Source organism: Phyllobates terribilis, unplaced genomic scaffold, assembly GCF_046119375.1.
Source record: "Phyllobates terribilis strain yellow unplaced genomic scaffold, ASM4611937v1 Scaffold_2__4_contigs__length_985480577, whole genome shotgun sequence".
NCBI classification, from domain to species: Eukaryota; Metazoa; Chordata; class Amphibia; order Anura; family Dendrobatidae; genus Phyllobates; species Phyllobates terribilis.
Window position 1 is genome coordinate 943,493,874 of NW_027362762.1, and position 14,029 is coordinate 943,507,902.

Here is a 14,029-nt window from a genome sequence, read left to right on the forward strand (position 1 = left end):
GGACCAGTCTGATCCTTGTGTAGATCTGATTGACCATCCTCATGAATGTCTCCATACTTACGAGCTTATGCATTGGTCGAGATCTGGTTAATACAAGCCATAATGAAGAGAAATGTCAACATTTTGTTACCCTTCGTGGACCCTTAGCAATTATAAAAGGTGTTTTTTTTGTGATTCACTGTCCTTCCAAACTCAGATACTTATTTGTTGTTTTTTTTATGTATTTATTAGACCACAAAATGCAGACTAATGAAAATGGATCCGTCTTCACGCTTGGTCCTCCGAGCCCCCTTGGTGCATTACCTGCGACTCAACCCGCAGCTAGCTCACACTTTTTGCAGCTGAAGTCAGAGGTGCCAGTGCCATCATTTTCATTCTCTAGCACAACACCACCTCCTCAGCCATCCAACGGCTTGATGTCTTCACCACAGAATATATCTCCTGCACCATCTCCATTCCAAAATGAAAGCACTCCAGCCCCGGTAGCTATTAAACCGATGGAGGAGTTACCACCAGCTGCCAAGATATCATCACAGGAGTCTATAGCTAAAGGAGGTAGATTACTTTCTAGATGACCCCGATTTATTTTTATTTTTTTGCTTATAGAGTACATTTTAATGGATTTTGAACTTTATGTGCCTTTCTAGGTTCCTCTGCTGAGATATCTGTACCTCAAGGTGTAACAGTAAGTATATATCTGCATCCATTATATATTCAACAATTTTACAATAGTTGTGCTAAAATTATAGCTCTTGCCTCCAAGGTGTCTTGAATACAGCAAAATTGATCCCCAAATCCACTCCTATCTTTGATCAAAGTCTTGTAAAACAGCAGTAATTACAACATACATCTCCTTTGGTAGAAGATATATGGTCAGCGCGGTATTATTCAGCAATTAAAGAGATGGGATGGTGCGGTAATCCGGTGCCAACAAGCCGTTCTGAATTGGCTAGAGTATTCATATTCTGGACAAGGTAGCCAAGTCAATCTTTGCTCCGAGTGAACGTAGGTCGAGCTACTCTACAACATGAGCAGATGCCTTCACTAGGGTTTAGAAGGGAATATGGCAGAGCCTTATGTGGTTGCACCATATATAGGACATATGGCAGGCATATAGGAATGGCACTTTTGGCTGACACTTTAGCAGACACTTGGTAAGGTAGATCTGTTTGGCACTGCACTTGGGAGTCCTGCGGCTGTCACTGTATTCTGGGGCATGTGGCTGTGTTTGTAGCCATGGGCTCTCTGGCTGCCATCTACAGTCATATTTACCAACTTCCCCAAAATAGAAACGGATAGGGCTTATTTTCTTGGCGTTCCTAGGTGGATTGGGGGTCAAACGTAAAAAAATATCCTTTGGATTCAGAAATGAATGTTGCAAGATATGTCCTTTCATCAGGGAATCAAAAAAACCTTGAAAGGGTCTGATATGGAATCTGTCAAAAAGGTGAGAAGAGGGGCATAAATTATAGTGGGTGCAGGGGTTTCAGTCGCATCTGGACCCTGAAGCCTATGTGGGGGGCCTAAAAAGTTCTGATTGGCCCATATGTAAAGGCTAACAATACTAAACTCCCAAGATAGTTTCGAGGCCATGTTTGAGATTTTACATTGGAGCTGACGAGCTTCAAGTTACTCCACTGATTTGGAGATGTTATGTAGGATTGTAAATTCCCACAAAGCTAAACTTACTTTTTTATTTTATTAAAGGCCCAACCTGACAACGTCCTAGGACAACAGTATGAATACAAGATCCGTCCCTGCATTGACCTGATTGACTCCCTGAGGTCCTTGGGGGTGGAGAAGGATCTGGGATTACCAGCAATCGCTGTGATCGGTGATCAGAGTTCTGGGAAAAGTTCAGTTCTGGAGGCTTTGTCTGGAGTCAATCTTCCCAGAGGCAGCGGTGAGAGACGGGTCATAGTATTACATGTGGATGTGGTTTGGTCATATGATATCCATAAGTCTAACATTACATGACCAAATCTTATCAATTTCTGAAAGAAGGAAAAGTTGGCAACAGCTTTTGTATAGGATGTAACATGTATTTGGCCTGGAAACTGTCAACAGTAAACTCAAGGCAAGAAAGTTGACTTGCTACCTTTAAAAATACTGTCCCTCCTCAAATCAAAAACCTAGATGTAAACCTAAAGTTTAACTTATCCGGAATAACAATAGGAAAAGTGTCAATCATTTTTTTTTGTGGTTCTAAAGATTAAAATTGTCCCAATCGTTATGTTCCCCCAGGCAATGGTCGGTCAATGTCCTCCTTGTCGCACAGATTTCAAAAAAATAATTGAACAGATTGTATTTTTCCTCTCTGATAATATTGATTCTTTAAGCCAAGCAAGATGTGACCTCACCACCCCCTAACTTGGGGAAATTTAGATATCGTAATTATATGAATGGAACTCTTTGAGACCCTTATGGATTCCACTGCCCAAAAGATTGTCCTCGGCATCAAGGATCTTATTCTTAACGTGCCCAAAAATAGTGAAGAATTATTGTAAGAATAATTTCATATCATATTGACATCATTATTTCTGATCTTTCATGCAGGCATTGTGACTAGATGCCCTCTTGTACTCAAGTTGAAAAAATCCAAAAAGGGTTCCTCATGGAAAGGCAAAATAAGCTATCGAGACCAGAATGTGGAGCTAAAAAATCCAGGGGAGGTGGAGCAGGAGATCCGGAAAGGTAATGATCTGGGGGCAGTCATGAAATATCCGTATATTTTTTCTGACAGACTTCAATCTGGGGTATAACTATGGATGGGACAGGGGTGACAATCACAGGTTGGAGCCCTGGAGCTCAACGACCCTTCCCATAAATCTCACATAGTTTCAAAACAGATATCAAATCCCGCTGTCAATCTCCAATAGCAGCATTTAACACTCGCCATGCTCCCATCGGCTCTCTACGATCATGTCTGGGGGTCTGCTGATGATCGCCATGCCTGTCATTACGATCCTGCTATGAACGCTGGCTCGTGGCCGTTTTTAAAATGATGAAAAAAAAAAAAGCAAAAGTTCAAATCGCCCCTCTGATGGCCAATAAAAATTAAACAAATTTAACAAAAAAATACATATTTGATATCGCTGCATTAGTAAAAGTCCGATCTATCAAAATATAAAATAAATTAAGCTGATTGGTAAAATCAAAATGCCAGAATTGTTTTTTTTGGCTGCTGCAAAACTGCAATAAAATTGTATAAGAGGCGATCAAAACATGGTATCTACCACAAAAATGGTACCAGTAAAAACGTCAGCTCAGGGCACAAAAAAATTAGCTCTCATTCACACCCCAGACCCCGAAAAAAATGAAAACGTTACAGGTTTTGGAGAATTGCGTCAAAAGCAAAAAAAATGTAAAAAAAAATTCGGAATTTTTTTTTGTCACCATGTTTGATATCTGGGTACTCGTACTGACCTAGGAAATCATACTGCCCTGCCAGTTTTACCATATAATGAACATGGTAAATAAAAACAAAAGACAATTATGAAATTTTATTTTTTTTTGCAATTTTACCACACTTGGAATTTTTTTCCCATTTTCCAGTGCATTATGTGGTGTCCTTCAAAAGTACAACTGGTCCCAAAGAAAACAAGCCATATGGCCATATTGGCGGAAATATAAGAAAGTTATATCTCTTGGAAGAAGGGGAGGAAAAAAACAAAAATAAATGGAATTTGGCCGTGGCGTGAAAGGGTTAAAGCGCTGTGTAATATGATGGCGCTATATAAGCAAAGCATAATAATAATAATAATAGATCCGCTTATTAGTCACTTATATCCAACATTTACTGGCATTCCTTTGGGCAAATCTCATATAAAAATCATGGCAATTGCTGATGCACACACCACCACCACCAAAAGACAGAAAATCATGACATAATCTCTTATTTGGGGGCAGCCTAAAAAAATCTGAAACAGCATTTCATATTTTACAACAAACTCAGCCTAAGCTTTCCAGACATTTCCACTCTAAATTGGAAATTGGTTAACTAATACCTCCCTCCCACCCCTCCTTTAATATCCACATGGCAAGTCTGGCAATATCTTAGGAAAACAATACACAGTACCACATATCTCACAATTCCTTTTAGATATCACTCTCCACAAGGTGAGACAATACCCCTTAGACCCACGTCAGAGGCCTCTCATTCAACCAAATCAAACCTCTGCTTTGCACTGATGAGAAGCAAACACCCCAAAACACGTGTCTGCAAATAGAGCTTCTGGTTTTGCTTCTTATCCCAAGTCATGTGACAAGGCTCGTTAAAGGGTCGATATTGACTTTTAGGATTGTTAAACCCAATAGAACTCTAGACTTCTACCTCTCTGAAGAGGATATTTGCATATTTAACATCCCAGAGGAGCGTTGCATGGCCTATAAGTCTCCTTACATTGGCTTAGCACTAGCCATAAGGAGAGACATTACCCCTTAGACATCCTTTATATATCACTAATTCTTAATCCAAACATTCAATATGGAAGAGCAGACTTTTATAGATGGCATAAAGCTGGAATCAGTAACATATCCTATAATTCATGCCACTAAGAAACAAGTCTCTTCTTTACAGGAGCTAAGATCTAAGTCCCCAAACATTGACATTCCAACCTTTGCCTGTTATCAAGTCTGTAGCTACATAAATTGAGTATTAACACATCTACATCCATGGACAAACTGGAAGCATAGAGGATAAATTCTATCCATCCTGATACAAACAACGACATCTAGAGACCATATAACTCAACTTTAGAACTTGTTCTTGCCTAAACTGAATTACTGGTCTTAATAAATGCACAGGAAATATTCCGCCTTTGGACAAATCCACTATACTAACTTCACATCTAACTTTTTTCTGTTATTTTTGATGTCTTACAAGATGATATTCTCTTCTAGCCCAAAACCATATGGCTGGTATTGGAAAAGGAGTCAGCCAAGAGCTCATTACCCTTGGAATTGAGTGTCCAAATGTCCCAGACCTGACACTTCTCGATCTTCCTGGAATTACAAGAGTTGCTGTAGCGGACCAACCTCAAGATATTGGACAACAGGTAAGCAAAGTGATCACAATTCCTAATGCTTTGAGGAAATATCTCTAAATATTACAGGATGGAGATGTTACTGGTCTGTAAATGATAAAAATATGAAAACAAAATCTTCCAAACATCTGGATTTATCCAGTCTGGAGTATGAGCCACTTGTAGAAATCCTGGCACTTCCCACCTCGGCTGCTATCACTGAGGTTATTAATATTCGTCTGAAGGTAATTCCGCTGAATGCACTTGGACTTGAAAATCATCAAGATCCGCTGCTGGCAGTTCCCTGTGACCAGTAGTAAGTCAGATGTGCTTGATGGGAGACAAGTCCGGTGATGCTCAGGCTGTGGGAGCATGCTTATGACATGCAGGCTGCTCACAGTAGCATGAGCACCATGTGGCCTGACGCTATCATGTTAAAAAAATGGCTCTCGGTACACTTTGAAGAAGTGGCCGTGCCACTGGTTCCACCATAAAATCAATGTAATGCTGAGTTGTTATTGTTCCTGGAATGAAGACTAGAGGGGTCCATGCCACACCATAAACCTGGGAGTAAGACTGATGTGACAATCCCTCATGAAGGCATCTTCATGGGGTTGTCCATGTGGTCTCCAGGGCAATCTCTATTGTTGCATTTAAGACAAAAGTAGGACTCATTGCTGAAGAAGACAGACTTCCATTGCCATTTTGCTCTGCACCATGATGTCCTTTGAGAGCGGTAGCTTGAGATCAGTGGACACCTTTAGTTGGATGTCTGGCTCATAGCCTAATTTTGGACCAACACCTTCTGATGTTTTGTGTAGACACTGTTTAAAGCATCTGGCTTGGTATGTAGCATCCAATTTCACTTGCAGTACAGTATGGATCAATCATGGAACGGTTGGTATGGCCATTTTTCCAGTGTCTCTGAAGCCATTATTTAATACGACAATGCCAGGCCTCATGTTGCTCATGCTACTGTGAGAAGTCTGCATGGCCTAAACATGCTCCCATGGCTGCAGCGTCTCTTTTCTCCCATCGAGCACTTCGGGGAAGACATTAGTCGGTGATTACACGCTGCCAGCAGCGGATTTTGATGATTTGCCCGAGTGTATTCAGCTGCAGAACCTTCCTCATTGACAGCAGCTGAGGCTGGAAATACGGGGATATCTGCATGTGGCGCTCTTACTCCAGACTGGAGAAATAGAGATGTTTTGAAAATTTCATTTCCATCATTTACATACAGTATCATTCCATTTCCAACCATCCTGTGACTTCCATAATTCCATGACTTTTCCTTTTTTGTGTTGTAATTTCTATACTGGGGGTGGATTTGCTTTTGCTCAGTGAGGGAACTTGGTGGGCTTAATAATCTTACTTTTGCTTTCTTTGGTCCTGTAAGATATAAGGAGGCTAAAAGGCGAAGTCAAGTTGTCTTTTTAGAGTTCTGTTGCCTGGACCTTCTCTGAACAATGAGAAAAGTACTTTATTGTGGTTGTTTTCTCTAGTAAAAAAATTGTGGTAGTCCAGAACATGGGACCTTCCTAAGTTACCGTATTGAAAAAGGTGTCCAAAGTAGACAATTCATTTACAGTAAATCTATGGAACCACTAAATGTAACTCAGGCTGGGTGTAGATCACAGTTTCTATGGTTAGCTTATGCGCTACGAAAAATACCCTACTGGCCTTCATCAGGACAAGACAGTCTTATATGATCTTTACACAACCTTACCTGGTTTATTCTGTGACTCCAAACTTGAATTGCCCTTGTTAAAGTTGATCTGTACACGATGATCTAAGAAATTCTACATTTTGTATTTTAATAGATCAAGAAAATGATCAAGAAGTACATAGAAAGGCAGGAGACCATCAATTTGGCCGTGGTTCCTAGTAATGTGGATATTGCCACCACTGAAGCTCTCGAAATGGCTCGACAGGTGGATCCTAAGGGAGAGAGGACACTCGGTAGCTATATTATAATAAGCTGTAGTTCTCTTACTGACGGAGTACCATGTTAGTACTAATGAAATGGATAAGTAAAATTTAAGAGACTCAACATGACACTTACAAGATGAGACTCTTCAGGACAAGATGTGTTATTAAAATTTTGGTACCTGGCCATGTAGAGCAGAGCCCATTAATGATGGTGAAGGAGCTTACAACTTTCTTTTCAGTGGTGACTCTTGAGAAAGTTCATCCATGACTCCAAACTTTTAGCTTTGCTTGGTTTTGAAAAACTTATGTGGAAAACAAATTTACTATACTTAAAGGATGTGGACATTTTGACATGGATTTTGACATGTGTTAGTGACGCGCCCCCTGGGACATATTCCTTTTTGAGGGGAATACCCGGCACCGGATCAGATGGGGGGGTTGTAGTCTTCCGAGCGGCTGTGACCCGGCCCCGTGCCCAGGGCGTCAAGCTCAGTGTTATGTGGCAGTCCTACAGATGTTATTAAGAGTTCTTTTGTGTCGACTACGCCACCCGTTGTGATGCGGTCACTGTGGCCGCCGCTGCAGCAGGGTCCGCTGAGGCTGATGGTGGGTGCGCAGCTTGGTGGTATAACCCCCAACGGGTGGGGTATAGCCTCAGGGGGGACAGGTGCAGAGGATGGGGGTTGTGGTGGTGCAGTGCAGACGGCAGTGAAGACAGAGTCGGGCTGTGCAGTTAAGGGTGTTTACTTACTGCAGATGTTGTACTGGTCACTCCAGCTTCGAGTGACCACCCGAGCCGTGCTGCGTCCACCAGGTCCTGGATCCAGCCAACCCCCAAACAAGTCCGGAGCGTGGCCCTGAGCTCTCCTTCTGTCCCGTTCTCTGGCCGTCCCCACCAGTGATCCACCTAGGTCCAGCTCCCTCGGGCCTTCTGTTGGGACACCCTTGGCCTTGGGTTCCCTGACCCTTCATGTGGTGTGCCTTCGGGGTGGATGTGGTGGGTGACCGTGGCAAACGCTGCCCACGGTCTCCGGTCTCTGGCTGGGGAATGTTTTTACCCCCACCAGCTTGGGTTCCGGTACCCTGATGCCGACTCTTCACCCGGGGTTTTAATTTGGGATCTTAGAGTCCTGTTCTTCTGTGCCTCTGGGTCTCTCTCTCTCTCCTCTCTCACTCTGGGTCTTTCCTTCTCCTCTGCTCCTGACTTGTTCTCTGCATCTGACCCTGTTCTTAGTTGGTGCCCACCTTATATACACCCTCTATGTGTGAGCTCAGGTGACCAGCACCCAATGAGCTCCTAACTTTACCCAGGCTGCTCCCCCTATCTGCCCCTACACTACTTGGGATGTACCACCCCCCTCCCACTCCAGCCAGGAACAGACTCGGTCGTACCTGCACATTTCTAAGTGGGAGTACCGTCGGTCTGCTCCTCGGAAATGGGATGTGTGTAGTGCATGCAGCCTACCGAGCTCAGTTCCACACTCCATCCTTACCCGGGAGTGGAATATCACACCTCTGGGTTGAGGTGCAATACCCCTGTAGCAGCCGAATCCTCAGGGTGCTACATTCCCCCCTGGTAAATCACAGCACGTCCTCGGGCTGTAAGACATAAAACAACACCAAACATACATTTTTTTTTCATAAACATATAAAACATATAAAAAACATTATATATATATAAAACTTTTCATATAACATTCTCGTCGTCTCTTGTTTCTGGTTCCTCCTCCTCCGGACACTGTGCAACGTGTGTCCGGGAAAAGTGCGACAGTCTCTTAGAAAAACTGTTTTTTTATAAAACCGGTAGGGGGCGCTTTAGGAAGCGCAACTATATACAGGGATATGGCCGCTCTCAGTCCTCGGCCAGGTAAGGAGGGAAAGGGAATGGCTGCTCACAGTCCTCAGCCTGTGGGATTAAGGGGTTAACGGGTAAACAGTTCACTCAGCTGGTCCCAATGGGGACTATATTAGCAACAACAGTTTCAGTTTCTTTATACCCCGATCGGGTAACTATTTACAGCACCTGCTCTGCCGCACTCAACGGCGTCTTCCTCCTGCTCTTTGCTTGTAGCTGATGGTAACTTCAGACCCGTCCGGGTCCTCTTGCTCCTCCTCCTCGCACCGCAACTCCTCCTCCGTCAGGCGGTGTACGTGGAGGGCGTAAGGTCCTTTGGCACACTTGTGCCGGGTGAAGGTGACCTCGTCTCCGATGTAGAGGTCACGACCTCTGTGCCCCTCCGGCAGATGGGACTCAACGTCTCTGCGCGTTACAAAAACGTCGCCGGGGGTGTTGTGGTCTCTGATGAAGCCCCACCCATGCTGCTGGTTGAACTTGATCACTGTCCCGATGGTGCGGGGACAATGCGCTGCACGGGGGTCCCTCCTGGTCCGGCTCTTCTGCTCGGCGCTCCGTACTTGGGCCTGTTGTTCCCGGACCCGCCTCTCTCTCCGCTCCCGTGCGAACTCTTCGAGCTGCTGTCGGCAACACTCAGCACGCTCTGCTGCAGCTGCCCTGGTTTCTTGAGTGAACCCCATTAGGTCTTCTCCGGTGGGGTCCCACTCAAATTGGGCTTCTTCCAGAGGAGGCGAGATCCTTATCACGGGCTTTGGAGCCGGAATCAGGGGTGCACACATGGCCCCAACCCTCCTCTGATGCTCCAGTTCGTAATATTTCTGGGGCCAGATGAAAGGCTGCCCGTCCGGCCACGTGTGCTGGGCAAACAAGTCCTCTCCCAGACGCGGCACCCTTGGTTTTACGGGTGCGGGCGCGGTGGTGGTGGCGCCCGGGTTGCCCAGGCCTTGCGGCCAGGCCTGGGGCACCTGGAAGGTGAAGGGCACCGTTAGGACGGCGGCACCCTGGGCTACCTGGCCTTGCGACCAGGCCGGAGGCTCCGCGGAGGTAGGGGGCGCTGTTGGTGATGCGGCGCCCGGGGGTACTAGGCCTTGCGACCAGGCTGGTGGTACTTCCTGCTTGGTCACGCTCGGGGTCGAGGCGTGTGACGTCACAGGGGTCGCGGCGGCGGCTTCCGGTTGGGGCCTAGTCTGCGTCGGTGACATGGCGTTTTCGGGCACCGCAGGGGGACTTTCGGGCTCTGCGACGGGGAGCTGGGGCAGGTAAGCGGTGTCCCGGCTTGGGGTGTAGACGTCCCCTTTACCTGCCTCCATGCGTTCGGCTCCCTTCTCGGCGCCGTCTCCGGCCTTTGGTCCTCCCGCGCCATCCTCAGAGGCGGTCTGTCTCCTCATCTTGGCTGGCGTGCTCCGGGTCTTGGTTTCAGCTTGCTGGGCCATCTCCCGGCTCCATTCCGCCAATATCTCGCGCTGTACCCGGGCCATCCTCCGTGCGAGGCCCTCCAGGGCAGTCTGTGCACACTCCCGGTCTCGGGGGAGCTGTGCAAGGACCTCCACTAGGCCTAGTGGGGTCGTGGTGTCCAGCAGGCTCCTGACCAACGGGTCGGTGCTGCTCTGCTCTTCTTCCAGCAGGCTCCTGGCCAGCGGGCCGGTGCTGCTCTGCTCTCTGGACATCTCCGGGTGAGCTTTTCTGCTGCTCCTCTCCAGGCTTCCTGCCTCCGGGTGCGCTCGCTCCAGACTGCTCCAGGCGGCACCCATCTTCGTTCTTTTCTCTCGTCTCCTCCCACTTCGAGGGCGGTCCCGGGGCAACTCGGTGACTGTCAGCTCCAGGGGTAGTTCTTTCACGCTGACAGACACCTCTAGCATCACAGTCTCCGTTGGTGGGGGCGGTTTCCACTTTTGGCGCCATTTTCTGTCCCGGCCCACGATGGGAGGCGGCCTCTTGCCCTCCTTTGGCACGCCCATAATGGCGTCCGCTGCTCTTCCAAGGCGGGAAATCTTCGGATTTGGCGGGAAGCGTCGCCCAGTGGCGGGAAACTCTGCAGATGGCGGGAACAAGCTGGAAATGGCGGACAATCGGCGGGAAACGACCTGTGATGGGGTCCGATGGCGTGGACCCTCCGGAACCGGCGGGAGACTTCTTTCTGAGGTAAACTTGCACTTTTCTTCAGGCACGCAGTACCCGGGTGTTGTGGGCACGTAATCCTGCCGACTACGCCAAAGTTGACGCGCCCCCTGGGACATATTCCTTTTTGAGGGGAATACCCGGCACCGGATCAGATGGGGGGGTTGTAGTCTTCCGAGCGGCTGTGACCCGGCCCCGTGCCCAGGGCGTCAAGCTCAGTGTTATGTGGCAGTCCTACAGATGTTATTAAGAGTTCTTTTGTGTCGACTACGCCACCCGTTGTGATGCGGTCACTGTGGCCGCCGCTGCAGCAGGGTCCGCTGAGGCTGATGGTGGGTGCGCAGCTTGGTGGTATAACCCCCAACGGGTGGGGTATAGCCTCAGGGGGGACAGGTGCAGAGGATGGGGGTTGTGGTGGTGCAGTGCAGACGGCAGTGAAGACAGAGTCGGGCTGTGCAGTTAAGGGTGTTTACTTACTGCAGATGTTGTACTGGTCACTCCAGCTTCGAGTGACCACCCGAGCCGTGCTGCGTCCACCAGGTCCTGGATCCAGCCAACCCCCAAACAAGTCCGGAGCGTGGCCCTGAGCTCTCCTTCTGTCCCGTTCTCTGGCCGTCCCCACCAGTGATCCACCTAGGTCCAGCTCCCTCGGGCCTTCTGTTGGGACACCCTTGGCCTTGGGTTCCCTGACCCTTCATGTGGTGTGCCTTCGGGGTGGATGTGGTGGGTGACCGTGGCAAACGCTGCCCACGGTCTCCGGTCTCTGGCTGGGGAATGTTTTTACCCCCACCAGCTTGGGTTCCGGTACCCTGATGCCGACTCTTCACCCGGGGTTTTAATTTGGGATCTTAGAGTCCTGTTCTTCTGTGCCTCTGGGTCTCTCTCTCTCTCCTCTCTCACTCTGGGTCTTTCCTTCTCCTCTGCTCCTGACTTGTTCTCTGCATCTGACCCTGTTCTTAGTTGGTGCCCACCTTATATACACCCTCTATGTGTGAGCTCAGGTGACCAGCACCCAATGAGCTCCTAACTTTACCCAGGCTGCTCCCCCTATCTGCCCCTACACTACTTGGGATGTACCACCCCCCTCCCACTCCAGCCAGGAACAGACTCGGTCGTACCTGCACATTTCTAAGTGGGAGTACCGTCGGTCTGCTCCTCGGAAATGGGATGTGTGTAGTGCATGCAGCCTACCGAGCTCAGTTCCACACTCCATCCTTACCCGGGAGTGGAATATCACACCTCTGGGTTGAGGTGCAATACCCCTGTAGCAGCCGAATCCTCAGGGTGCTACATTAGTGCAGTTTTATGAGCCAAAGATAATGACTAAGTCTTTGTCCGCAATCTTCACTTCTTCATTCATTTTCAGAACCCTGATATGCAGCTTACAGCCTGATCCAGATTACAGATTTTTGTCTTGTGGGAGTTTTTCTCCCAGTAATACAGGCTGAATGTGAGCTCTGTGTTTCTCTCCCAGTAATATAGGCTGGATATGAGTTCTGTGTGTCTTTACAGTTAATATAAATGAGTCTCCCTCACTAAGTTAGGCTAGCTGTGAGGTCTTTGCATCCCTTTCAGTAATATAGACTGGTTGTGAGCCCTTCTAATAATATAGGCTGGGTGTGAGGTCTGTGTACCCCAACTCTCAGGGTGAGCTAGCGAGTGGGGAAGGAGAGGCGTCCCCTAGTCCAACCGAGTCGAACGTATTGTTCTCATCCATCTCTCTCCTCCACCCGGGCGTCACATCTGCGTGTCTCTCCTAGTAATATAGGCTGGATGTGAGGTCTGTGTGTCTCTCATAGTAATGTAGGTTGGGTGTGAGGTCTGTGTGTCTCTCCCAGTAATATAACCTGGATGTGAGGTCTGCGTCTCTCCTAGCAATATAAGCTGGATGTGAGGTCTTTGTGTATCCAGGTTGCTGAGGTCAGCAGTAGTTCATATATCAGCACAGCTTTTATCCAGCACTAATTTCCTTTCCATGCATTTTCCTGCATTCTCTGCCCTCCCTGAGACTGTACATGCTTTCTTGTCTCTCCACAATATGTAGATCTGTGTATAATCTCCCTGCTGCTATCTCTAACACTGAGAGAGATTGAAGACAGAGTAGAGAGAGAGTGGAGAGCAGATAGAGCCATCAGAACCAGGAGAATGAGTTCAGAAGCATTGGGATTGTTTTTTTTTTAATGTCACTCAGCTTGATAGACTTATAGACATCTCGCAGCTGCAAAATGGCAGATTCTTATCTTAATGAGCATGATTTAGAAAGTTGCTGAATTTTGCACATAGGAAGCAAATTAATAATATAAAAAAAATCCATGTGAAGGTGCATACAGCCTTTAAACGAACACTACAGGCAAAACTGGGCCTGTGGGCATTGTGCATAAGAAAGGGATTCTCTTTTTATTTCTATTGCTTATAAAGAGCCAACATATTCCAGGATGCCGCTCAGAGACTGTGAATGTTTAGAGTATTTCATTCCATGTCCCTAGCAGGACTCGCAGTTGGGTCATTGAGGCGGTGCAGGGAGCGGCTTCAGTTACCGCTCACAGCACCGCTCACCATTTCTAGTCAGCTCTGCAGCACATCTTCACAGAGTCAGGTGTCAAAGTGCCAGCTCTCCCTGAAAAATAGGGGATACCCTCTAGACTAAAACATGGTGGTAAATATTCTGACAGCTGAAGCATTTAAGGAAAGTTTCCTGTGCTTCATTACATGGAGTTCTGGAGTCCAGAATTCCAAAATTAGGAGTTGAAGGAGTGTGACCTTTTGAAAGTGGGATTTTTTTTTTTATGATAAACTATTTTCAAATACTCCAATGATGTTTCTCACTAGATGTCTATATAAATTTTGGCAACTATGTGAGAGCATGGCTTCAAATCACAGGACCAAACCACAGTGTAGTAAAAATTGTAAAAAATAAAATGCACATAATCACCTATCGATCCCCCCAGCCTCTCCTCTGTTCCACTGGCCATGTCCCCAGCTGGTCCTCTCTCTTTTGGCATGGTTTACTTGTGAGCGCTGAAGCCGACAGACTCTGACCAAACTGGAAGAAAATAATAGAAGACTGGTGGTGGAAATGCCCAGTGGGATGGAGGAGCGA

The 14,029-nt window shown here is 47.2% G+C and overlaps 1 protein-coding gene across 1 annotated transcript in view; it reads left to right on the forward strand.

The window, feature by feature from the left end:
• Positions 1–236: 236 nt before the first annotated feature.
• The window catches only part of LOC141253084 (interferon-induced GTP-binding protein Mx2-like), a 30,524-nt gene continuing 16,731 nt past the window's right edge, over positions 237–14,029 (forward strand). Inside the window, exons 1-6 of the mRNA XM_073670840.1 lie at positions 237–555; positions 648–685; positions 1,708–1,903; positions 2,557–2,694; positions 4,903–5,057; positions 6,848–6,986. Of these exons, the coding sequence (XP_073526941.1) occupies positions 240–555; positions 648–685; positions 1,708–1,903; positions 2,557–2,694; positions 4,903–5,057; positions 6,848–6,986 (982 nt within the window). The 5' untranslated portion in view covers positions 237–239. The remainder of the gene's footprint in view (positions 556–647; positions 686–1,707; positions 1,904–2,556; positions 2,695–4,902; positions 5,058–6,847; positions 6,987–14,029) is intronic.